Below are 23,831 nucleotides of genomic sequence, written 5' to 3' on the forward strand. Positions count from 1 at the left end.
CCCGTGATGGGTATTAAGGAGGGCACATACTGCATGGAGCACTGGGTGTTATACGAAAACAATGGATTGTGGATCACTACATCAAAAACTAATGCTGTATTGTATGGTGACTAACATAACATAATAAAATTAAAAATAATAAATAAATAAATATTTACAATGTTGAATGGATGGACATACCAAAGGGAATCGTGATGTTTGAGTCTGATTTTATTTTTTAACTGAATAAAGCCCCACCTGGGGCTTATTTCTTATTTGTGTATATATGACCAAATTTTTGCTGAGAAGAAGGGAATAACCCTTTACTGAACCATTCCTTTTCTTCTTGTTCTACTTGAGATTTCCAGGCCTGAGCGAGTAAAGCAAGTGCTCCAAGACCATGCTGCAAAGACAGTCATCCTGGCTCCATCTCATCCAACTTTCGTGGCTTCCCAGGATTTGCATCAGTGCAATTATGACCACATCTGGGAGAATATTTATACCAACATCAACCTCTACCAGGTATAACAGGAAGAAATAACCAACATGCCTTTCTGGTCAACTCACTATCTGTGTGTAGACCTTAGACATTTACTTTGGTAGTTTTTCAGAGACCCTCCCCATAAAGGCTTCATTACCCAGCCAGGTTTGTTTTTGTTATAAAAAAGATTAAATGCTAATTAAAAAGAGGGATATAAAGAGGTATAATATAAGATATTGCTGCTGGGACATATACTTAACCACTACATACCAATGCAAACCTGGACACTCTAGTGCTAAACACCAATAAGCTGGACAATTGTTAAATATTGTGAGTGTTTAGAGGCAAAGTGGTCCCCCCAGGGTTCGTTCTTTTGGGAAAGGCCTTTTGAAGGAGGAGGAAATTGAACTGGGTTTGAAGGAATCATGGGGCTCAGGGAAGTGGTGGTGGAGATGGAAGCACATTATGTAGGAGGGAAGCATGAACAACAATGCAGAGGAGACACTGTGTGGAGTGTTCAAGGCCAGTTTGGTGGAGTAAAAGATTCATGCGGAAATATGGGGAAGAGAAGTTTTTTTAAGGGGGAGGAGAGAGAAAGTTATGAATGTCCATAAATTTCAGACAAAGGAATTTGTGCTTTATCCTATAAGGGAAGTGATATATACAAAGTTGTATTTTTTTAGGAAGATTGATATGGCAGCAAGGTGGATTGGAAGAGGGAGAGATTGGAGGCAGGGAAGCCAGCTAGATAGCTGCTACATAAGATAGGTCTGAAGTTTGGCAATGAAAGGCAATTTCTACACAAACCTATTGGATATTTGTCTTTACAATGGTGCTATCACATTTTTGAATAATCTGCTATTGTTTGTTTGTTGCTCTAAGGGAAGAGTTTTATTTCCTTTGCTTATTTAAGATGGAAAGACTCAATATGTTTATGGTCTGGGAGGAATAAGCAGTGGAGAAGAAGAGATAGAAGATATGAAAGGGTAAATTTGAGAAACAGATGACCCTGGCCAAAGAGGAGGGGATGGGATGAAGAAACCAGTTGAAGGAGTAATTTTGAGAAAGGGAGAGTGGCATCACTTCCCTTGAGGTGAATAAGAATTGTCAGGTGCAAAAGGATAAGATGTGCTCACTTGTACATGGCCCTGGCTGTCTCAGAGAGAGAGAAGAGAGGGAGAAGATGCCTGCATTAGTGAGATGCAAGATGGAAGTGACATGTGAGGAGGTGGATCACTGTGGGGAATGCCATAGGGCCACCAATGAGAAAAGAATATAAGGATGACCGCGTAGCTAGAGGGCCCAGTTGAAGTAAGAGGGCATGACTTTTAGTAAGCCCAATCTGCATAATAATCCTATTATTTTCACCCCTAAAGATAATTGTAGAAATTATACATAAAGTCGAAGGTATGAAGAAGTTTAGTAGAATGCTAGAGAGGAAGCACTGTCATGGTCCATCATCCCAGGCTGGGTATGGGAGAAAGTGAAACCTAAATGAGTTACAGATTGGCTGGAAGCAAACACATAAGTACATGCATGTGTACACACACACACACACCCCCCAAAACTTCTATAACTTTTCAAGCTGTTTAGATAAGGATCTGGAGAATCTAATAACAAATGAGTTGGCCAAACAGATCAGGAACAGAGACAGCATATCATGGCATGGATCTCCCTGAATTCCCTGACAGGCATGCAACTACCAGTGACACTCCTCAGCTAGCATCCTGCCAGAGTTGAGAAAATGGCCACATTTTTCCTATCCATTGCCATTTCACAATGAGATATATGTCACCAGGAAGACCTTATACTAATAAGGGGATTTTTTTTAAACATTTTTTAATTTAAATTCAATTAATTAACATATAATGTATTATTGGTTTCAGAGGTACAGGTCAGTGATTCATCAGTCTTATATAATACTCAGTGCTCATTACATCACATGTCCTCCTTAATGCCCATCACCCAGTTACCCCATCCCTCCATCCCCCCTCCCCCCAGCAACCCTCAGTTTGTTTTCCTGTGATTAAGAGTCTCTTACGGTTGGTCTCCCTCTTAAACATTTGTCTTCTTCACTAGACTTGGCACCAAATGATTTTGTTGTTTAAGAAGTTCATGAATTAGGGCGCCTGGGTGGCTCAGTTGGTTAAGCGACTGCCTTTGGCTCAGGTCATGATCCTGGAGTCCCTGGATCGAGTCCCGCATCAGGCTCCCTGCTCGGCAGGGAGTCTGCTTTGCCCTCTGACCCTATCCCCTCTCATGTGTTCTCTCTCATTCTCTCTCTCTCAAATAAATAAATAAAAAATAAAATCTTTAAAAAAAAAAAAGAAGTTCATGAATTAATAAAGGAAACCATCTTCAAAGAATAAAGTAAAACTATAAAAGGAAATATTCTTTCCTCTCTTCCCCTATGATCCTCTGTTTTGTTTCTTAAATTCCACATATCACTGAGATCGTATAATTATCTTTCTCTGACTGACTTATTTCACTTACCATAATACCCTCTAGTTCTATCCATGTCATTGCAAATGGCAAAATTTCATTTTTTGATGGCTGTGTAATATTGTGTTGTATATGTATACCACATCTTCTTTATCCATTCAGCTGTTGATAGACATCTGGGTTCTTTCCATAGTTTGGCTATTGTGGACATTGCTCTTATAAACATTGGGGTGCAGGTGCTTCCTCGGATCACTACATTTGTATCTTTGGGGTAAATACCCAGTAGTGTGATTGCTTGGTCATAGGGTACTTCTATCTTCAACATTTTGAGGAACCTCCACACTGTTTTCCAGAATGGCTGTACTAGCTTGCGTTCCCGCCAACAGTGTAAGAGGGTTCTCCTTTCTCCACATCCTTGCCAACATCTGTCGTTTCCTGACTTGTTGATTTTAGCCATTCTGACTGGTGTGAGGTGGTATCTCATTGTGGTTTTGATTTGTATTTCACAAGGGGACATTTAAAAACATCCAGTTCTTTCGCTTCTTGAATCAACCTTAAGGGGAAGGAGGTAGGGAGTAGGAAAGAAGGGAGGTCAAAGACAGAGTCAGCCCTTATCCCTAAATAAGACCTCTTCTCCTAAGATCCTGGACAGTCTGGCTCTTGATCCTGATATAACCCTCTTTACCTGAGATTCTGGGTTTAACATTTGAGGGCCACCACAAGTCTGTTTTCCTCCTTGACTGAGAGAATAAGGGCAATTAAATTCCTGGGGGGGGGCTAGATGAGGGTGAAAAGAGGTGAATATGAGTAAGGGAGAGGTAGGAGGCAATGGAAGAAGGAGTCAGAGGTGAAGAGCTTCGTGTTTGAAGTCATGGAGAAGTGATGGTCTAGGGTCTGGCGGGACCAGCAGGCCAGAATTGTAGCAGTGCCCATGGGGACTTAGGGGACAAAGGAGGCTACCAGGGAAAAGCAGAAAGTGCAGGGCAAGAGCAGGAGATGATGGCTCAGTTTTCTGTTGAAAGGCAGAAAACACTAAGAGCCACAATGTGAAGAAGGAGCCCAGCTACACCGTGGAGAGAACTAACATTTCCTGCCGTTCTCTGTTACTGCTTCCCTCCATTTGCACATGAGGTAGAAAGTCAGGGTATGATGATATGCAGCCTCTGCTTTGACCAAAGTTTGAATGCAGTTGCCCAGTGTTAAATTGGAGGGGAAAAGAAAAGACAACCATTTCCTCTGGCTATTTACTGACTTGTAAATGTTGTTCTTGGAAATGACCAAAAGGAGAAAAATGTGAGCACCTATTTTCAAGTTGATTTATGGTAAATAGACCCTAAGGAGACTGAGAATACCTATGGATTTCAGAGGTGGAGCCTGAGGGGAGACATATAGCACACACAACCTACCCTACATATTAGTGTCATGCAAGTTTCCTGTTCATTCGTTCATTCATTCAGTGATTATTACATGGATGCTGCCTTTGTGCCAGGAACTGTGCTGCTCAGCGAACAAAACAGGCAATAAACAGGTGGACAAAAGAGTTAATCTACATCTCTAACTTGTGGGTGCCAGGAGGAAAACCACAGGAAGAGGGGGCAGTGGGGTCGAGAGGAGCACCCTCTGATAGATGGACCAAGCTCTTTCAGAGTTGGGAGCATCTGAGCTGACATTTGATGAATGAGAAGGAGTCAGCCATGCTAGAGAAGAGCTTTCCAAGTGGGGAACAGAAAATAGCACGGCGTTTGAGAAAGAAAATCGTGAGGCAACCATCAATGGTTTTCTACTTTCCCTCACATTTTCCTGTGGGCGTTACTTTGTGACCTCCTTACGTATTTCTGCTCTGGTCAAGAGGCACTTTATACAGTATCTGAATGCCATTCTGAATGTTGAATACCAGTCAGAGGAGATTAGGATGAAGTTAAAGGTGGCAGATGGGAGGAGTCACAGGATGTAGGTATGAATTTTAAAGCTCTGTGACTATTTTGCAAGCATGTAGCAGTCAAGTATGAATTTTAGCATCTATACGCTGGTCAGCATTCTGATTCTGAAGTTGGCAAGGGACAATCCATACCCCATGAAAAATAACTTTCTTAAGGGCCTTCTGCATGAAGGAAAGCAAACCTCATAGGATTGCCTGTTTTGACAGCTTGGAAAGAATATAGCACGACTTCAGGACAGTTTCTGATCAGTTTTCAGTGAATACTATTCACCGGTAGCCTTTCTTTAGGGAGGTTTTTTTTTAGAAAATAAATGTTTTATTTCAGAGTAGTTTTAGATTTACAGAAAAGTTACAAAGATAGTACAAAGAATTCCCAGGAATCCCCTGTCAGGTTTCTCCTATTATTAACATCTTATATTACTTTGTCACAACAAAGGAACCAGCCTTGGTACATTACTGGTATCTAAACTGGACTATATTTGGAATTCACTGGTTTGTCTTTGTGCTCCAGGGTACCACAGTGACTTTGATTGTCATGTTTCCCAGGCGCCTCAGGTCTGGGCCAGCTTCTCAGGCTTTCCTTGACAGTCTTTGGGAGTACTGGCCAGGCAACCTGTAGAACATTCCCTAACTTGAATTTGTCTGATGTTTTTCTCATGGTTATAACTGGGGTTATAGGTTTAGAGGAAGGACACACCAGAGGTGAAGTGCCCTTCTTATTACATCATATCTGGGCCAGATGCTATCAACCTGATGTATTACTGGGGATGTTAAGCTTAATATGTGGTTAAGCTAGTGGTGTTTGCTAGGTTTTTGCACTGTGAAGTTACCATTTTTCTCCTTAAGAAGTTGTTAGAAATCAGTTTTTAAACTACAGAAATAATACATAAACCTCTTCTCCTTGTGAAAAATTGAAACATCACTGAAAAGTTAATGCTTTAACTTTAACTAATGGGAATTCTAATACTGGTCCCCATTCCACTTCCTCAGAGGTAAACACTGTTACTGCTTCAGCCTGTTCAATACATTACATTCAAACATATGTCTCTCTCTCTCTCTCTATATATATATGGTATAATTTTGTGTTTTAGTTTTCTATATAAATTATCTGTCATACTCTATGGATATCTTTGTTAACTTGCTTTTTTCACTCAACAATATGTCTTAGAGATCTGTCTCTGTTGTTCTTTTTAATGCCTGCATTATATTTTATTATATACTACAGATCACACAGACACCTCCCTGTGGATACTTGTTGCCATTTTTTTTTTACCCCATTAGAAAGCATTCCTACTGAACTTTCTTGTACATGCCTCCTTGTGCACACATGTGTTTCTTTAGAGTAGATATTTAGAAGTGGATTTTCTGGGTCACTGACATGCACATTCAAAATTTTCCATAGATCCTGCTGAAGTGGTATACCATTTTTTCCCCTAACCAGAAACTTATGAGAGAACCTGCTTCCCCACATTTTAACATTGAATATATTTGTCTGAACATTGATAATGTTTGTAATGTTTCTATCACAGTTTGAATTGGCCCTTTATTTACCATTGGCATGTAAGGCTGGCTATCTTTTCTTTATACACAATTCTTTTTCCAGATTCACTTAAAGATCTGGGTTTAGGGGTAAAGAAAAAATATCAGATTTTCTTATCATTGTTAATTGAAGATAATTTATAACTAGAAAGAGAGCATTCTGGTCCAGAAAGACTGCATTTTTTTTTCTTTCGGATATCCTTTTGGAAAAACTTAAAAATAATTTAACTATAGTCCTAATCAGAAGGAATAGACCAGCCAGCCCTGTGTGGATCCTCCCAAACCTCCCAAACTTGTATTATATCAAGTTACTCGTACCCAATGCCATTCCCCAAGAAAACACCTGTTTATTAAAATAGCTGTTTATGTACAGACATTAAGTGCTACTATTGACCATCATATTTCTGAAGATATGGTTTAAATTGGTCACTGTTCTTTAACTTTATGGAGTGCTGCAGTGGCAGAAAACACTATATCCTTTGCCTCTTCTTTTGCTTCTTCTCACTGGCCACACGGAGGAGAGGAGAAGGGGACAGCTGTTGTTTTCCCCGATCAGCGTTAACTGCTCCCCTCCATTTCCAGAGACAGAATGAGGACATGGTGTGCCCTCACAAAAATGCTGTTGTATAGAGTAGTTCCAATGTGCAAGAAGTTCAGGGGAACAGAAAACACTTCTTTTCTGGTTTCCCTCATCAAATTCAATAGAACATTTAAAACACAAACATTTTCTGTTGACAATAATGACATGTATTTATCATACAAAATTTGGGAAATGTAGAAAAGCTCAAGGAAGAAAATAAAAATCAGCTGTAATTTTACCACCCAAATATAACCATAATATTTAACATATGGTTTCTATCCTTCTAGTCTTTTTATTCTGTGGATATACACAAATACGCTGTGGGGACATTTAGGAGGTGGGAAATACATTATAGACTTAGTTTCCCTCTGATTATTCCCCCCCCCCCCCCCTGCCGCCACTCCACCTCCCAATCCACTGCCCCTGCCAGTTTCCCAGAAGAAAATGAGATTTGCAACCAGTGGAGATCTCGAAACTGTCAGAATACTGGCCAGGCCATGCTGGCAAAGACCCAGCTACCAGGTAGAGTAAATGTCAAAGGATTTACCTACCCAGGAAGACGGAACAAACGCAGGTGGTGTTGACATTCTGCCTTCTGGTCGGCCCCACTGCTTACCTGCACCATGTCCAGTCCTCTTAGGGGAGGACCCTCGTGCACTTCGGGTGTTTCCTAAGCAGCTGACGTTTGTGGGCTGTGGCTGGTTCTCTTTTTCCAGAGGGTGCTGGGCTCTCTCCCTCTACTCACCCAACCCGGTTGTGCCCCCCTCCTTTCTTCCCAGCCACCTACGGGTCCAGCACTACTTCTGTGGCTTGCTCAGTCATACCTATTCATAGTGTCTTTCACCGTAACTTGATGTCACTTTCTCTTCCTCCCTCTGTAATTCTGGGTAATTTTAGAAGCACCTGGAAAAGTCACGATCCCATCAGAGAAAGGCTGTGGTTCTGAGCCTGCCCTCTGGAGTCACACCAGGCAAGGCTGAACTGCAACGTACGGGCACCAGACACCTGGGAGGCAGAAGTCTTCGGGAGAGCCCCTCTCACCCAAAATTCTAGGCCACATAGAAACTGCCAAGATTCAACTTCCCTCATAGAGTAAATGCTTTCCTACAGATTTTCTACAAGTATCTGAGATTCTCTTAATTTGGGGATGATGATCTTGCATTTCTGTATGAAAGAACAGGAGTGCCTCATGTCACCTCCCAGGGTCTTTCCCAGTCCTAGGGTTGTGGGATGTTTACACGGAAATACACTGATGTGCCCACTTACCCAGAACAAACAGGAACTAACTCTAATCCCAGGCAGAATGGGAAGCCATTTCACGATACTCAATTAGACAACTTTCTCTCTCACCCACTCTTTCTAATATCCCTGCCCCCAATTTTCTTTTCTACTGCTTGTCATAAAGACCAATAGTGTATCTTTAGAGTCTTTGGTAGTGTATTAGTTAAAATTATATTTGGCTGTTGGTCATAATTAAACACAAAATAGCAGAGGATTAAAGGAGATGGGAATTTCTTTCTCTCTCCCTCATATTAAGATCCAGGGGGAGGAAGTACAGAGCTAGTGTGATGACTCTGTTCCATGGAGTCTTCAGGGACCCATGCTCCTTCTACCTGGAGTTCCAACAGATGCAGCCTCCATACCCGAGATCAACACCTGGTCTGAGATGGTGCTCCAGCGGTTACATTCATGTCCTAAGCAGTAGGATGGACAATGGGGGTGAGAAGCTGCCACTTCAGGGAAATTCCCAGAAGCTGCCACATGGCATTTTCACTTTCATTCCACTGACCAGAACTTAGTCACATATCTACACCTACCTGCAAAAGAGGCTTGGAAATGTCATCTCCATCTGGGTGGCCATGTGCCACAATAAATATTTAATTACTATAGGAAGAGAGGAAAATGGATCTTGGGGAACAACCAGCAGTTTTTGCCAGAAGGACTTTTGGGAATTCCAAGAACTATTAGAATATAAGTAACCCAAAGAGTGGGGTTCCAAGCTAACTCATTGCCACTCAGTGTTTTTGTGGGTATGGGCACCACTATGAAAGAGCGTTTCTTATGAGAATGGGGTGTATGCCCAGGGACAGGCAAAGAGGGCAGCTAGGAAAGGGGCTGCCAGAGGACAAGGGGCAGGCTCATTCATCAATATCACCTTCTTCAAGTTTTTCCTAGAACTCTGCGTGTGTGACCTCATCCTGATTGACAACAGGAAAAATGCCCGTAGAAATAAACATAAACCACAAATTCTGTGATAGATCCTGCAGGGCTGACTGACTCCTGCAGTCCATGGGCAGGCAGGGAACTAGCATGTTTTGGGCACCTGTGAGGTGCCAATCACTATGTGCTAATTCTCACAGCAATTTATTTTCTATTATTATGGCATTTTATAAGTATGAAAACAGGATCAAGACTTTAAATAATTAGATCATATAGCTAAAAAGTAGAAAGAGGCATTTAATCCACTGATCTCTCTCAGCCTGGAACAAGGCTAGATTAGAGACATTCAAGGTTTCAAACATCTACAAATGTGTGTATCAACTTTTCATAAGTGAATCATGTAAAAGGTGTGTGTGTGGGAGGGTGGTATTTAAAAGCTGTGAATAGGGCCATCTGGGTGGCTCAGTCGGTTAAGCATCTGCCTTCAGCTCGGGTCATGATCTCCAGGTCCTGGGATCAAGCCCCGCATCAGGCTTCCTGATGTCTGCTTCTCTCTCTCTCCCTCTGCCCCTCCCCAACACTCGTTCTCTCTCTCTGTCACTCTCAAATAAATAAACAAAATTAAAAAAAATAAATAAATAAAAGCTGTGAATAGTTTTGTAAAACAAAGACTAAATAATAATAAAAAGAGTAGCCTCTAATTTATTTTAGAAATCCAGATTTTCATATGACACATTGCAATGGATCCAGATGCTCATCTGCTTGTTCATCTAAAGATGCCTTGGATCATGGGATTTAATTTTGTGGTGACCCAACTGTGACTTTGTTAATGATATTGCAAATGTTTATGTAATTCAACTAATGCTACTTTTTTGATAGAATGAAAATATGAAGGAAGATGACCTTTCAATGGAACAAAATGAAAATTACCTAGCACAAATAAGTTGCTGCCAACATGCTGATGAGCCTATCAAGCAGAAAAAAGAGAAAGGGTAAAATTAAATCATGTTATTGCGGACTCAAGGAAATGGATTAAACCCAGTGGGGAAAATTGAGTGACTGATTAATAGGTGGGTTACATGTTAACTCAAAAATATTTGAAGCTGAAATAAAAGCAAGACTGTTAAAGCAGGTCAGACAACTGAATTAACGTTTCACCCTAGGACTGGGTTTTTCACAAGAGCGATTGCTAAGAGAAATTTCTTTTTATATTTATACGTATGGAGTAATTATTTTTCATCTAATGCATTTTTAAAAAGTAGCTACTGGTGAAACTCCCTTAAGTTAAATAAAATGACTTCAGTTTGGTGTATATGAATTTTCCGAACCACTTTGAGGTGAAAAGCATTCATTCTGTTTTTCCTGTCCGCTAAAGGTACAGCTATGCAATGGCCCTACAACTGCTGGGTTTGGATGGTGGGACTGGGCCCAGTGATAGGGATCCTGTCCTGATGAGAGGGACCTACTTGTCCTTTCTGTATCTGCGCCACCTGCGAATCAGGGAGCTGCAGGTATGTGGATGGCATGGCACACTGGCTTCAGGCATCTGGAATGTTTGGTTGTCTACCAAGGTGGCTTTCCTGCTATTCCAGTAGCAACACATTTTTACACTTTGTTCTTTGTTCTGATTTTTCCACAAAATCAGCCCTTTCTGGGGGGTGGTGTGTTTCTCTCTCAGCAGTGGAGTTGACTTGCCAACTTCCAGGGCCCCATTCAGTTTTATTCTGTTGTGTGGGGCGAGCAAAGGGCAGGGTCCTGACCTGGTCTTTCTCTGTTTCAGCGCACCTGTCTAGGAATTCTGAACTACTTCAGATCTGTTGAGCAAACACTGACAATCAACACTTCAGGCCTTACCTTGGTTGCAGGAAGTCTGGTCCCTACCATAGAAGATAGTTCCTGGGTAAATAGGGCCACAGGAGGCTTGGGCACCTTGCAAGGCATAGGAGCTCACCACTATGTCCATGGGACAGCCACCGAGCACAAGGTGAGGTTAAGGTTCTGCTGAGAGTTTTTTCTGCCTTGGTTATCCTGTCTCCCAAGACACCTTCTTCTTAGCACCTGGAATCAGTTAACATGATGGAGTAACAGGTGGGGGTTTCTTAGGGATATGGCTTTTTAGAAAAGTTCAGTGTCCACTTGAGAGTAGGACACAGGCAGAGAGGACTCTAACAGCAACCCTGGAGGCTGCAATAGGAAAGAAGGCATTTCAGCTAGGCCCCACCCAACAGCAAGGCACTAGGAAGTGCCAAATCATCTGACATATTTAATGTCTGTCTCTTTCCACTAAAGAGTTCCATGATGGCAGGGATTTGTGCCAATTTTGTTTACTGCTGTATCCTTAGTGCCTAGAACAGTGCTAGTAAATTCACTGATCAGAACATTTGTGGAATGAATGAGTGAATGAAGAGATGAATGAATGACAGGCTCACAGCCTGTGGGAGTAGATGAGCCAACAGTCTAGTATGACCATGAGCTGAGTGCTATAATGGAGTTAGACAAGTCATGGGGAGAAGCACTCAGCTCTGCATGGAGTTGTAAGGAAGGCTTCCAGAGAGGTGTTATTAGAATGGACTCTCGGATAGGGTAGGTACTTACCAAGGAAAGAGGAGATGAGGGGTGGAAGGGCCAGTATGTATGAGGCCCAGAGGCATGAAGAGCTCTGCCCATTCAGAAGAGGGCCAGGCCCAGGTCCATCAGGATGGACGTATGGAGACAGTGGAAGGAAATGAGGTACAAGAGGTTGGCAGGGGCCAGATTGTGCTCAGCCTTGAAAAGTACACCTAGAAACTCCTAGATTTGTTCTAGTGAAAGCCAGTAACAGCTTGGACTAGGATGGTGGGTGGTGGAGATGGAGAGAAGTGATGGATTTGAGAGATAGGAAGTCAAATTGACAGGAGTTAGTGATAGACTGGACATGTAGGGTGAGGCAGTAGGTGTCAGGAATGATTCATGCAAGAGGAAGTGGCTTTGTGGTGGTGATATTTACTAAAATGGGGAAGTTGGAGATGGCCTAGGTTTGTGGGAGAAGACCACATGATTTGATCATGTTAAATTTGAGGGGTCTTTGAGATGTCCAGGAACAGATGGCAAATAGGTCATTGGATATGTGGGTCTAGAGCTCTAGGAGGTCTGGATTACAGTTATCAATTAGGGAGTAAATGGTCCCTAATCTCAGCTGTGAAAGTGTACTACCTCCTAAGGAAGGAGTATAAGAGGAAAAGATGAGGCCCTAAGACTGGGGCTTAAGTGTGTCTACTATTTAATGACCTGACAGAGAAAAATACACCTCAGGGATGGCTGGAAAGCTGGTGAGAGCAAGGAGAATGTGGAGTCCCAGCAGGCCAGGGAAGTGAGTGAGTCAAGAAGCAGGGAGAGCAAAACTGTGTCACATGCTCCTGAGACATTACATAAGATGACTAAAGAAAGTCTGCTGGATGTGGAGAAAAGATCACTGTTTTTCTTAGTGAAAGTGGTTTGTTTTGATGGAGATAGGAGCTGGATGGGAATGAGTGAGGAGTAGGAGGTGAGGAAACGGGGACAGTGAATGCAGATCCCGTCTTGGGAGTTGGATCATAAGGAGGAGGAGAGACCAAAGATGGGACCTGGGGAGGGGCAAGAGGGATGTGAGCATGTTTCAGTGTCAGTTGAGAAATAGCTGGTTGAGAGGAATTGGGTATCCAAGAAGGAGAAGGGATGCTTCAGAGGTGGGATGGAATGGCCACAGAGAAGGAGAGCAGAGTCATTCCCTATAGTACAGGAGGAAGCAGGAGGAGAGAGGCGTGGGTGCAGTGGCTTTATGGGGGCGGGGGTGGACAAGTGGTGGGGGGCTTCTGCTGAGACAGAGTGAAGGCTAGACGTGGGATGGGGGTGAATTCAGAGTCTTGGCAAGGGTGAAGTTTGGAATTATGAGAATTATTATTAGAATAATGATTCTCAGGATGCAATAATTCCTCAGTCATTTAAGAAAAAGTGTGATTGGAATACCCAGATTACTTACATTCGTTTTCTAGAGCTGTCATATCAAAACACCACAAAGTGACAGGCTCATAACAACTGGCAGAGAACTTTATTCTGTCATAGTTCTAGTTGTCACAAGCCCAAAATCAAGGTGTCAGCAGGGCCATGCTCCCTCTGAAGTCTCCAGGAGAAGTTCCTTCCTTGTCTCTCCTAGCATCTGGTCCTTGCTAATAATCCTGGGTGTTATGTGGCATTCCTTGGCTTGTAGATGCCTCACTCCCATCTCAGTCTCCGTCCTCACATGGCCTTCTCCCCCATGTATCTATCTCCACATTTTCCTCTTTCTATAAGAACATCAGTCATTGGATTAGGGCCTCCCTAATCCAGTATGACCTCATCTTAACCTATATATATCTGCAAAGACTCCATTTCCATATCTGGTCACATTCACAGGTTTCAGGTGGACATGAATTTTGGGGGGATGCTATTCAATTCAGTATATTACTAAGACATGAGACTGTATTAATGTATTCTTAAAGTATTTGTATAATTAAAATAAAAAATCTTCAACAGTTAATGTTTATAGATCTCAAGTGCTTCATCAGCACAGTGTCACATACTCCCTTTAACAACCTTTGTGGTATCTCCACTGTCCCCATGTTAAGGATGGGGAAACAGAGGCTAAGAGTAGCTGAGTGACTTGCCTGAGACAGAGGCACTCTGACTTCAGAGAACACCTATAACACTCAGCTCTATTGCCTGCCTTTTTCCAGGTAGCCCTGAATTAATCAGAAAGAACTTCATCAGCTACTTGTCTATCTCACCACCTTTCCCTGCCAACACTCTTTGCTAATATCTCCTTCTTTACATGCAGCGCTTTATACATGCGGCAGGTACAGCTCCATGCTGACAGCCCATTGCATGAGAGCAGAAGCCTGCCATTTGGGCTGGCAAAATATAGCTCTCCCTTCTCCGGTAACTTCTGGGTTCGGCTTTCTTTTCCCCAGGTCCACAGTGTCCAGTTCATGGAGTTCTCGGAAGTGGAGAACCAGGATGACTACTACAGCATGGACGCTGCTTGCATCTACACGCAGGACCAGCGTGGAGTACATATCATGTATGATGAAGCCTTGAGTGATCTGAAGGAGCTAGAGGCAGAACTGCTGCTTGTGGCCAGCCATTACATTGAGAAAGGAAAAGGTCAGAAGTCAGCCAGCCAAACAAACAATAAACACTAAGGGCTCCATTTAACACCTTCCACCTCAAAATATAAATGCATATCCAAGAGTATGTGAAAATTCAGTAAGCACATACACCTCCGCAATATATACCTTCTTTAGAAAAGATACGGTTCTGTTTCCAGCTCAAGTCCCTCTTCTTGTTGGAGACTGTAACTATTCTTTCAAAGCTTGATTATAATTCTTACTGTTGTTTAGACTCTACTCGTTCCTCAGTGGCATTTCTGCATTACTCACTGGGTGCAAGTGGTGTCATGCTGGGCCCTGAGGGAAGCAAAGTAAGCAAGTGAAGGTAATGATTTTTTTCCCCTAAGTGACAAAAAAAAAGTGATTGACCTTGGGCAGACAGCAGTTAGAAGCAGACACATCCCTGGGTTCCTGACAAAAAACCACCAGGACGCAAGAAGTTCTGGGTAGAAAAATGCCAGATAAGCACCAAAGGGAGAAATCATTACTCAGGGTAATCAAATAACCTATAATATGTATTCTCTACTTCCTTTTGGCACCACTCAAATGTATCCAATTTTAGAAATAGGTGAGGAAAGAATAATCCTTTTGGAATAATGTGACAACACCAGCATTATATTTGGAAAGAGCTTAAAATTTCTAGAGATATTGAAACACCTAAAGGGAAATTTAGCAAGGGTTTGTGCTATTTTGTAATTATGTAGATGGTAATGAAGAATCATTCATTTTCATATTGATATAAAATACTGCTCAAAGAACGTTTGACAATTAACCTTTCTGAGCCAGGCAGAATTAACTTAACGTTGGCTTGAACTCCTCTTTGCCACAGACCACTGGGTGTCTGAATCATGGGATGCAGTGATGGCATCCAACATTCTACAGCATTTAATTTCGGCTTTTGGCTTTTATCTTTACTGGTCATTCTACATACTAATGCATCGTTTCTATTGATATTCATTTGTAATCCCATGCAACCATTTCAAGCTGCTAAGAATTTAATTTGATTGAAACAGTCAGTAGTCATTAGCCACACAGCATCCTTCAACTGAGCTAGGAAGTATGTAGTCATCCATTGTGAAATGATTTCGCAACTGCTGCTAGAGAAATTCCTGATCAAAGTCTTTCTCTTGTTCAGTACCCATCATATGTGTGATAATTCCTGAACTCAAAGTTCAGTCCCTGAAAATTTCCTTCTTTTTTGATATTTCGTTCTGAAATAGACCACTCAAAAATGAAAAGCAATAATCATGCTGATACTGAAAGTTAACATTAATGTAGTGGGAAAATATTTTAGCAGAATAATAACAATGATTACCTTTGTTGATTTCAGTTAATAATTAACATAATTAAGGAATATCTTAGAAACTTCTCTAAAGAGTTTTTCCTTGGCTAGCATCATTTGAAATAGCAGGTTAAACTAGGTTTATTGTTAAACCACCGAGGACCTGTTTTTAGAGAAGGAGAAATGTATGTTTTGCCTTTAAATTATAGGTCTGAGGACATTTTAGTGAAGATTTCGTATTAACTGAATTTTGGTTACATTTCTAAAATTAGTCTTTAAAACTAAAATTAAAGAGTAAAAACAAAAACCTCTACTGACTTAGAAGTCAACAAGTATGTCCCAGTCTTTGCCAATGGCTCTCCAGCTGATTCTTAGGAATCCCTGTGACTGTATCAGTGTTTTCATTCTGAGATGGAGCTGACAGTTGAAGGGCTGCTTTTCTAATAAGAATAGCTTTGTGGAAAGGCCTGTCTCTGGTCATTCTCATCCCCTTCTCTCCCAGATCACAAAGAGGGCAACGAGTCAAATACTGGCCAGGACTGGGGATGGGCCCATGCAAGTGTGGATAGATTTGCTGTGCTGTATGACATGTGGACTTGGGAAGCAGCCCTTCTAGAAAACAAGCGTCAGGTATTTTTCCCTAGAAAACAAAACATCTGTTAAACATTCTTACAAAACCCAGTATTGAAAAAACAAAAACGAAAAAACTCAGTGGGTCTTTTAGGGGTCTATTAGGCTCCTAATAAAGTAAATAATTATTTTATTTAAATCGTCTCAGCTAGTTGTAAGGATGTGAATAATACATTTTATTTTCTTTACTGTGGTTCCTTTTAATAAGAAATAAAATGGGAAGGATACTTCTTTATCTTACAGGCATAATTTGTTAGAGGGCTGTATAATTTAGGCTTTTATGTGTGTGTTTAGTGAGAATGCGTGATGGTTCCATTCACATTCATTGTCCTGTCAGGGACAAACCTCACTCTGTGAAACACAAACTGACCTTATTAGAGTCTTTAGAAATACACCACACGGGGGGCAAGCAGTTGGGCAAGGTATGTGCTCAGTGCAGCAAGTTCTGAGGGTAAGTTTACAGCAATGAAACAGAAGTTTGCTAAATTCATCATCATATCATCAATGGCTTATATCCTAGTAATAAATGAAACACTGCTCTTCATTTGTGTCCTTGGCATGGATTATGAACCCCTCTGATGATCACCAATTGTTAGGAGTTTATTCATCAAACATTAAGTATCTACTCTGCACCAGGTACTATTCCAGACATTAGGAACCTATGGATAAATAAGAGAAGATAATCTGTCTTTAAGGAATTTCTAGTCTATAGAAGTTGATCCAATCTCTTAAGTAAAAATTACAACCCAGTGACTAACAGCTTACAACTGAGGCACATGCAAGATCCCCGGAGACCACAGTGGAGGGAGCGATTTGCCCTGTGGGGGGCTATCGGAGTAAAGGCAATGTTGGCAAATCTTCTCAGAGGAGTAGATATTTAATCCTGTTCCTAAGAGATGAGGAAGATGTTGTCGGTCAGAGAAGGAAAAAATTCTTAAGTGGAGGAAACTGCATTAGCGATGTCAGGGAGGTATAAAATGGGGATGGCGAGTTTGGGGAACAAGAAGGCTAGTATGACTAGGCGCTAAAGGCATGATGAGAAACGAGCTGACTATGTGTTTGGGTGCAGCTGTGAAAGGCCTGCTAATCCATGCTACATTTACAGTGTATTTTATAAGCAAAGAAGAGCCACTGGTGAGTTTCAGGAAGGGAGAAATACGATCATGGCTCTGTTTTCAACAGCTGCTCGGGTATTAGTGTGGAGAATGGATTGGATAGAGCTCCTGCAGAGAACAAGTGCCCTTATTGCAACAGTGACCCGGAGAGGTAGGAGGGGACCTACACCAAGGATGGAAGAGTCAGAACAGGAGGGAGGGGTAAACTCGAGAAGTCTTTGTAGAAGTGGACATGGCAGGATTTGAAGACTGGATGGTGGGGTGAGAGAGTAAGGAATTAAAAATGACTTTCTCAGGGTCAGGGAGGAGGCTACTAACTGAAATGGAATGCAGGAGGAGGGGCACTTTAGAGGGGAAGATAGTGCTGAGTCTGTGGCAACAAGCATGTGAGGAGAGCTTGCTAAAACAGGTGTGACTGTTTTGTGGGAGCTGGAGGTTTGAAGGTCAGGAGCAGGTATGAGCTGAGAGTGAACACTGAACCACAGTAATGAATCAAATGACTAGGAAAAGCCGGAGATGTCTGAGATGCAGCCCTGGGTAACACTTAAATTGTAGGGGAAGGTCCTAGAACAAGAATCCACGAGAGGAGTAAGAGGACGCCAAAGAAACTGGAGAAAAAAGGAAGAAATAGTGTGATGAAAGCCACTAGGGGGGAAAAAAAAACATTTTAATTAGGAGAGGATAGTTAGTGTGGAGTGCAGCAAAACATCAAGAAAGATGACGCCTAAACACCAGGCAGTGGGGTCAGTCACCAGGGTCATTGCCAGGTTCATAGGACTCTCAGAAGAGGTATGGGGGTGGAAGCCACCTTACAGCGCACTATGATGTGGTCAGAAGATGGGGAAGTGGAAATGTTTTCTTTGAACTGTTTTTCTAGTAGATTAGATGGTTTACCATTTCGTCGACTTTCTGGTCTATTACTCATTGAGATGTAGGTCACCCAATGTTTGAAGACACCTGGCTGGGCTTAAAGGGTGGGAGCCTTGGGCTTTGAATACTGTTCCTCTTTTCAAGGGGAACTGGCCTTTACAGAGTTTGCATCTGCAACCTTGATCTGCCAATTAGAAACTTACTTTGATCAACTAAGTGAGAGATCTAGACTCAGAGTGTAATAATTGAAAAGGCTACATTAAAGGTAAATAAGACAGAATCCCTAAACTCAACAAGTTTGTTGGTCCAGACATGAGTTTTAAACAGCCCCCCTTTTCTGGACTCTCTCTCCCCGCCTTCCCTTTCAGTGCTCCTAGGCCTCCTATGGAGGCCCCGGACAGGACTCAATGGCAATAGAAGAATAGAAGGGCAAAGAGGACTGAAAAACAAACCGATTTCTCTACACTTTGGCCCATGCTTCATTCTGTGCTAAACTACCAGGGCTGTCCACTAGTTTCTTCTACGGTAAATGAAATTATTTTAACTTAAAAAAAAAAAATCATTGGGGCACCTGGGTGGCTCAGTCGTTAAGCATCTGCCTTCGGCTCAGGTCATGATCCCAGGGTCCTGGGATCGAGCCCCACATCGGGTTCCCTGCTCGGCGGGAAGCCTGCTTCTCCCTCTCCCACTCCCCTTGCTTGTGTTCCTGCTCTCACTGTCTCTCTCTGTCAAATAAATAAATAAAATCTTAAAAAAAAAAAATCATTGAATATGTCTCCCTCCTTTCTCACCCTGACAATAAGTTCTCTATAGAAACTGAGCTATCTGTGCCAAAACTGTAAAATGTGGCCTTCTAAATCAGAAATTCTGTCAAAAGAGCCTATTTTTAATGGATAAACCATATTTTTATCTAGAGTACAATTGATTTCTCCCAGTACTGATTCTACTGCCAAGTTTGCTCAGCTGTTTTTGATTGTTAAATATATTGGAATCACTAGTGTTAAGAATTGTTCAAACACACTGGGTTGTCTTAAATCCTTAAAGTAACCATATTATGTATAAATGTTCATAAAACTAGAGCTGATGTGAATTTAAGTGGATTAAGGAACTCTTAGAGAAGCCAGGCATGAGCTGTACAGGCCGCTAAGTGACACGTGCCCCAAATGCTAATTCTGTCTACAGCCACCAGAGGACACATTTTTGGGGTAGTTTGAATTAGTGTTTGGAGCACTAAAAAAAAAAAAAAAAAATCTGACAAATTGTGCCTAGCATTGATTTTCTGTTTTGCACTTTCATTTGACCTAAAATGCTATTTTTTTAAGTTTCTTAAGTCTCAGAAATATAAAAAGTTTGAGGTAAAAATAATACAAACACAGTCAGGTTTGAGATTATTCATTTTGACTTTTTTTTTTTTCTATTTTCTCCAATATTTGAGACCTCCCGTCAGTGTGTACCACATATTATTTTGCCTGAGAGTTGGCCCTTGACACACACAGGTGACATTTGACAGGCTAGGAAGATTTCTTAGACAAATACCAGCCCAGAGTTTAAATGGAAATGGGCCAGTTAGCAAACAGATCATAAATAGAACTTGTAAGGCGGAAAGATCATGGTCTTACCCCCTGTTGGGAAAGAATTAACAATACAATTATGCAAGGGCCCATCTGAGAGCATCTGGAGGTTGAGGCCAATGCTTGAGAAAGCCTTCTCAGTGTAAAAAGAGAGCCACTTTTTACCTTTTCAAAAGCTAGGGCTGCCAAGTAAGATATGACAATATCTGGGACATAATTATACTAAAAAAGTTGTTGTTTATCAGAAATTCAAATGTACTAGATGACCTGTATGTTTTTTGTTAAATTGGGCAATCCTATGAACAACACAAGTGAGCTTGGCATTTTAGTGCCAACCTCTGCAACCTGGTATCAGCAGATTGAAATCACTGGCAAGAACCCCCCCCCCCATGAACTTCTGCCAAATAGCCAAACAATAGGACTCTTTGTACAAAAAAAACAGGTCAAGGCATACAAATTCTATAAACCGGCTCCTGGGATTGCCTTGGCCCAGTCAAAAAGGCTCAAGTTAGTCCAGAATGATTTAGGGAAGTGATTGTTTCTTTCCTAATCTCCCCCCCTAGGCTATTGAGTGACACCGGTCTTACCCATCACTCCTTCATTTCTGCTTTGTCTTCTACTATTTAATAATTGAATGCTATTCTAGAGTAGAGCTCAGCGGAGGGAACAGGTAATTTAGACCACCCTGCTTGCTTCATAGGCCTGGCAATCTCCACCTTCCTTCATTTCGCACTCTGAGATATGTGAGTTTCTAACCTGTGGAGCGAGTTGTGTGTTCTGAGCTTTTGGCCTCCTTTAGTGTTTTCCTTTTTGTGCTAAGGTTGACCTAAGGTCCCTTAGACCAATGTTTCCCAAAGGGTATCCTGCAAAACCCGATGCTAAATAAAGTGCCTGAGGCTCTCCGTCCTTGTGCTTTAGCACTGAAGGCCAGATACTGGACATCTGTTAATAAGGCAGCATTTGATTCCTGGTCTGCTATTGATTTTCGAGTGTTTACCTCATTTGGGAGCCTTGGAAGCCATGAATGGCAAGATGGAGACACTCCTGGCTTTTCCTGCCACGTGGGTCCTTTACTCCCCTTTGCCTCCTGCACTGTTGCCATCTGTATTCAAGTGGTGCTTGCACCTTCTCAGTTCTTTCTGGTTTTGCATTCTTAGCTCTGGACTCCACACAAAGAGAGGGGCTTTTTATCTCCTTTTAGGAAATTTCTTAGTTTGTTAAGATGAGGGCTGATTTCCTGGCCTCAAGCCACTGGGAAGACCAACACCCAAGGAAACAAGACACACTTTTCTCTGATGCACGTCAGAGTGTGCTAGGCTGTCAGGTTGGTAGAAATTGCAACCTCAACAATTCACTCCTTGCTGCCAATTAAATGCACACACTGGGCAAGCCTATGTGACTTTGGTGATAAGGCTACAATGACAGGTGACACCTTCCAGAAGAGTAAAGCCTCCATAAGAGGAGCTAGTGAAAGAGGACTGGGGAGGGACCTCTTGATCTAAACCCTGGAGGGAGGATGTGTTGGATTAGATCCGCAGAGGAAAGGAATTTGTTCTGTTGTGAAATGAATGGAATAAAGCCTCAGAAGCTTCCAGTCAGAGCCGATTTATCCATCAGGCAATGTGGACTCTGTTTAGGATCTAAGAGCTTTGCAGGTACCACTGAAAATGTTTGCAATTTGAGGAAAAACACATGCATTACTCCAAAATATGAAAAGAAAATACAAAATTGTTATCAATAAATGCTTAATTACATGTCAGTAAAATGTAAAAACATTGTAACTGAGCACTTATAAACCTCTCATTGCATTTGAAAATTTATAGCTCAGATCTTCTCACTTCATAAGAACCTCTGAGTATATACTGCCCAGAAATCAGAGCCAATCACTAATTCAGTGTGTCGCTTGTAGCCAAATAACTTGAAAAGCAAAATTATGAATATCATTTAACATTTTTACAGGAAAGAATTTGATTGGGATGTGAGCACGTCTTAATGTATTTGATATAATGTGGGACAGGCCTGAACAGTAGTTACACTGTTCAGAACTGCTTATCTTGCCCTTAGGTCCCTGTTTGGGATTCCAGCCCAGTGATCTCTGAAGAGCATTTTTCCGATTAGCACCATGACTAATTACACAAAAACAGAATTTATACACAGAACATAAATTCTTAAGGTCACAGACAAATGTAAAAGCAAAATAAAGAGCATCTTTCTCTGAATTCCCACACTGAGAACCCTCTTCAATGGTTACTGGGTTAGTGTCTGGGAGCTTTCTTTGGTTTTTAGAAAAGGTTTGTGACCTCCACTAGAAGGGAAACTCCCTCGATGCCTTTGAGAGTTCTGTACATGAAGCCCTTCCTAATAGAGTCCTGTCTGGGATAAATGCCTTTGTAGTTAGGGAACTTTCACCTCAGCCTTCCATTCTACCACGCCCTATCATTTCTAGGTGAATTTTGGGCAGACTATTAAAGAAAAGGGGTCAGAAATGGAGCTGAGGATAAGAAGAGGGGAGGAGGGTCACCAGGGTGGCTCAGTCGTTAAGCGTCTGCCTTTGGCTCAGGTCATGATCCTGGGGTCCTAGGATCTAGTCCCGCACCCGCTGAGCAGGGAGCCCGCTTCTCCCTCTCCTTCTGCCTCTCCCCTGCCCCCCGCTTGTGCGCTTTCTCTCTCTCTCTCTCGCTCACTCTCTCTCAAATAAATAAAAATATATATTTTTTAAGATTTTATTTATTTGACAGAGAGAGACACAGCGAGAGAGGGAACACAAGCAGGGGGAGTGGGAGAGGGAGAAGCAGGCTTCCCTCAGAGCAGGGAGCCTGATGCGGGGCTCCATCCCAGGACCCTGGGATCATGACCTGAGCCAAAGGCAGACGCTTAATGACTGAGCCACCCAGGTGCCCCAATAAAAATATTTTTTTAAAAAGAGGGAAGGAAGCCACCTGCCTACCCTTTCTGTCATTCACTCTCTCAAATAAATAAAAATACTAAAAAAAAAAAAAGAGGGGAAGAAGCCACCTGCCTACGTTTGGTGATGGAGTAAAATGGGAGCGGGAGAATGAGTCTTCGGAGAAGGGTGTTGCAGATAAATATCTTTGATGAAGTGGCGTTGCATGCACTGTCTCATTGGAGCTTATAACTATTAGATGTTATATTATTCATTATATACCCCCCCTTTTATTTGTGGAGAGCAGAGGAAGAGGGGACACAGGCAAAACTAGTGTTCCTTCCTTTGCCCTCCCTACCTCTGTGGGTTTACTAATGACCCTTGGGTTGCCCTGGTGCTGCAGCTGCCTGCACCAGGCTGGTACCCGGAGGGTCTGAGCCATCTCTCTCCTGCTGATGCTCCAGGGCTTTCCAAAGCATGGGGGATGGGAGGCTCACCTCTCTTTGCTGGAGCCTAGGGCTGCCTCTGCTGTTCCCTGACTATAAACCTTATTTGCAGCTTCTTGACTGTTACTTTGAAGCCTACCAGCACGTTCTGGACCCTGAGGAGAGGTTTGCCTTAGCACAAGTGATCACTGACATCATGCACAGGCGCCCAAGGTTTGATTTCAGCCACCCTTACTTCATTAAGGCCTACCGAGATGAATGCACCTGTCTGAGGCTTCACTTGCAGCTCGTGAGGGGCATCCTCAATCAGCACGTAAGTACAATTGGATTTTAAAATATTACATGCGAGAAGACGATGGAAAACCCAGGCCAGAACTGAAAAGTGTTTTCCTTCCACTGCACATTCAGAATCCAGGTTTTCTAGGGCAGCATGTACAGCATGTTTATTTGTAAGCTCATTTGCATCGTTGAATTCCAAGCATAACTATGGTCTTTAAAGGAAGTTTCCAACCCTAATTACATTTAATGGTCCACAAAAAATAGAAAACTTATTTTCACTAGATGATCGAGTTTATTGGTATTGAAAGGAGGATGAAACATACCCCTTTACAAGCCATTAATGTATAAAGTTATGTTTATTATTTTTTTGTGGCTATTTTTAGGACACTGAAGGAAAAAATTACGTGTATGTCCTCTGGGGGAAAAGCCAGGGGCAGGAAGTAAGCAGGAGATAGACTGTTGCAGTGCATTT

The 23,831-nt window shown here is 42.1% G+C and overlaps 1 protein-coding gene across 1 annotated transcript in view; it reads left to right on the forward strand.

Annotated features, from left to right (window-relative positions):
* LOC102739553 (uncharacterized) overlaps positions 1–23,831 on the forward strand; it is an 88,910-nt gene that overhangs the window by 39,768 nt on the left and 25,311 nt on the right. The window contains exons 11-17 of the mRNA XM_081828782.1: positions 340–501; positions 10,000–10,112; positions 10,496–10,631; positions 10,901–11,104; positions 14,085–14,277; positions 16,067–16,194; positions 23,193–23,393. Of these exons, the coding sequence (XP_081684908.1) occupies positions 340–501; positions 10,000–10,112; positions 10,496–10,631; positions 10,901–11,104; positions 14,085–14,277; positions 16,067–16,194; positions 23,193–23,393 (1,137 nt within the window). The remainder of the gene's footprint in view (positions 1–339; positions 502–9,999; positions 10,113–10,495; positions 10,632–10,900; positions 11,105–14,084; positions 14,278–16,066; positions 16,195–23,192; positions 23,394–23,831) is intronic.

Source organism: Leptonychotes weddellii, chromosome 8 (genome assembly GCF_054177405.1).
Source record: "Leptonychotes weddellii isolate Sample4059 chromosome 8, ASM5417740v2, whole genome shotgun sequence".
In the NCBI taxonomy this organism is placed as follows: Eukaryota; Metazoa; Chordata; class Mammalia; order Carnivora; family Phocidae; genus Leptonychotes; species Leptonychotes weddellii.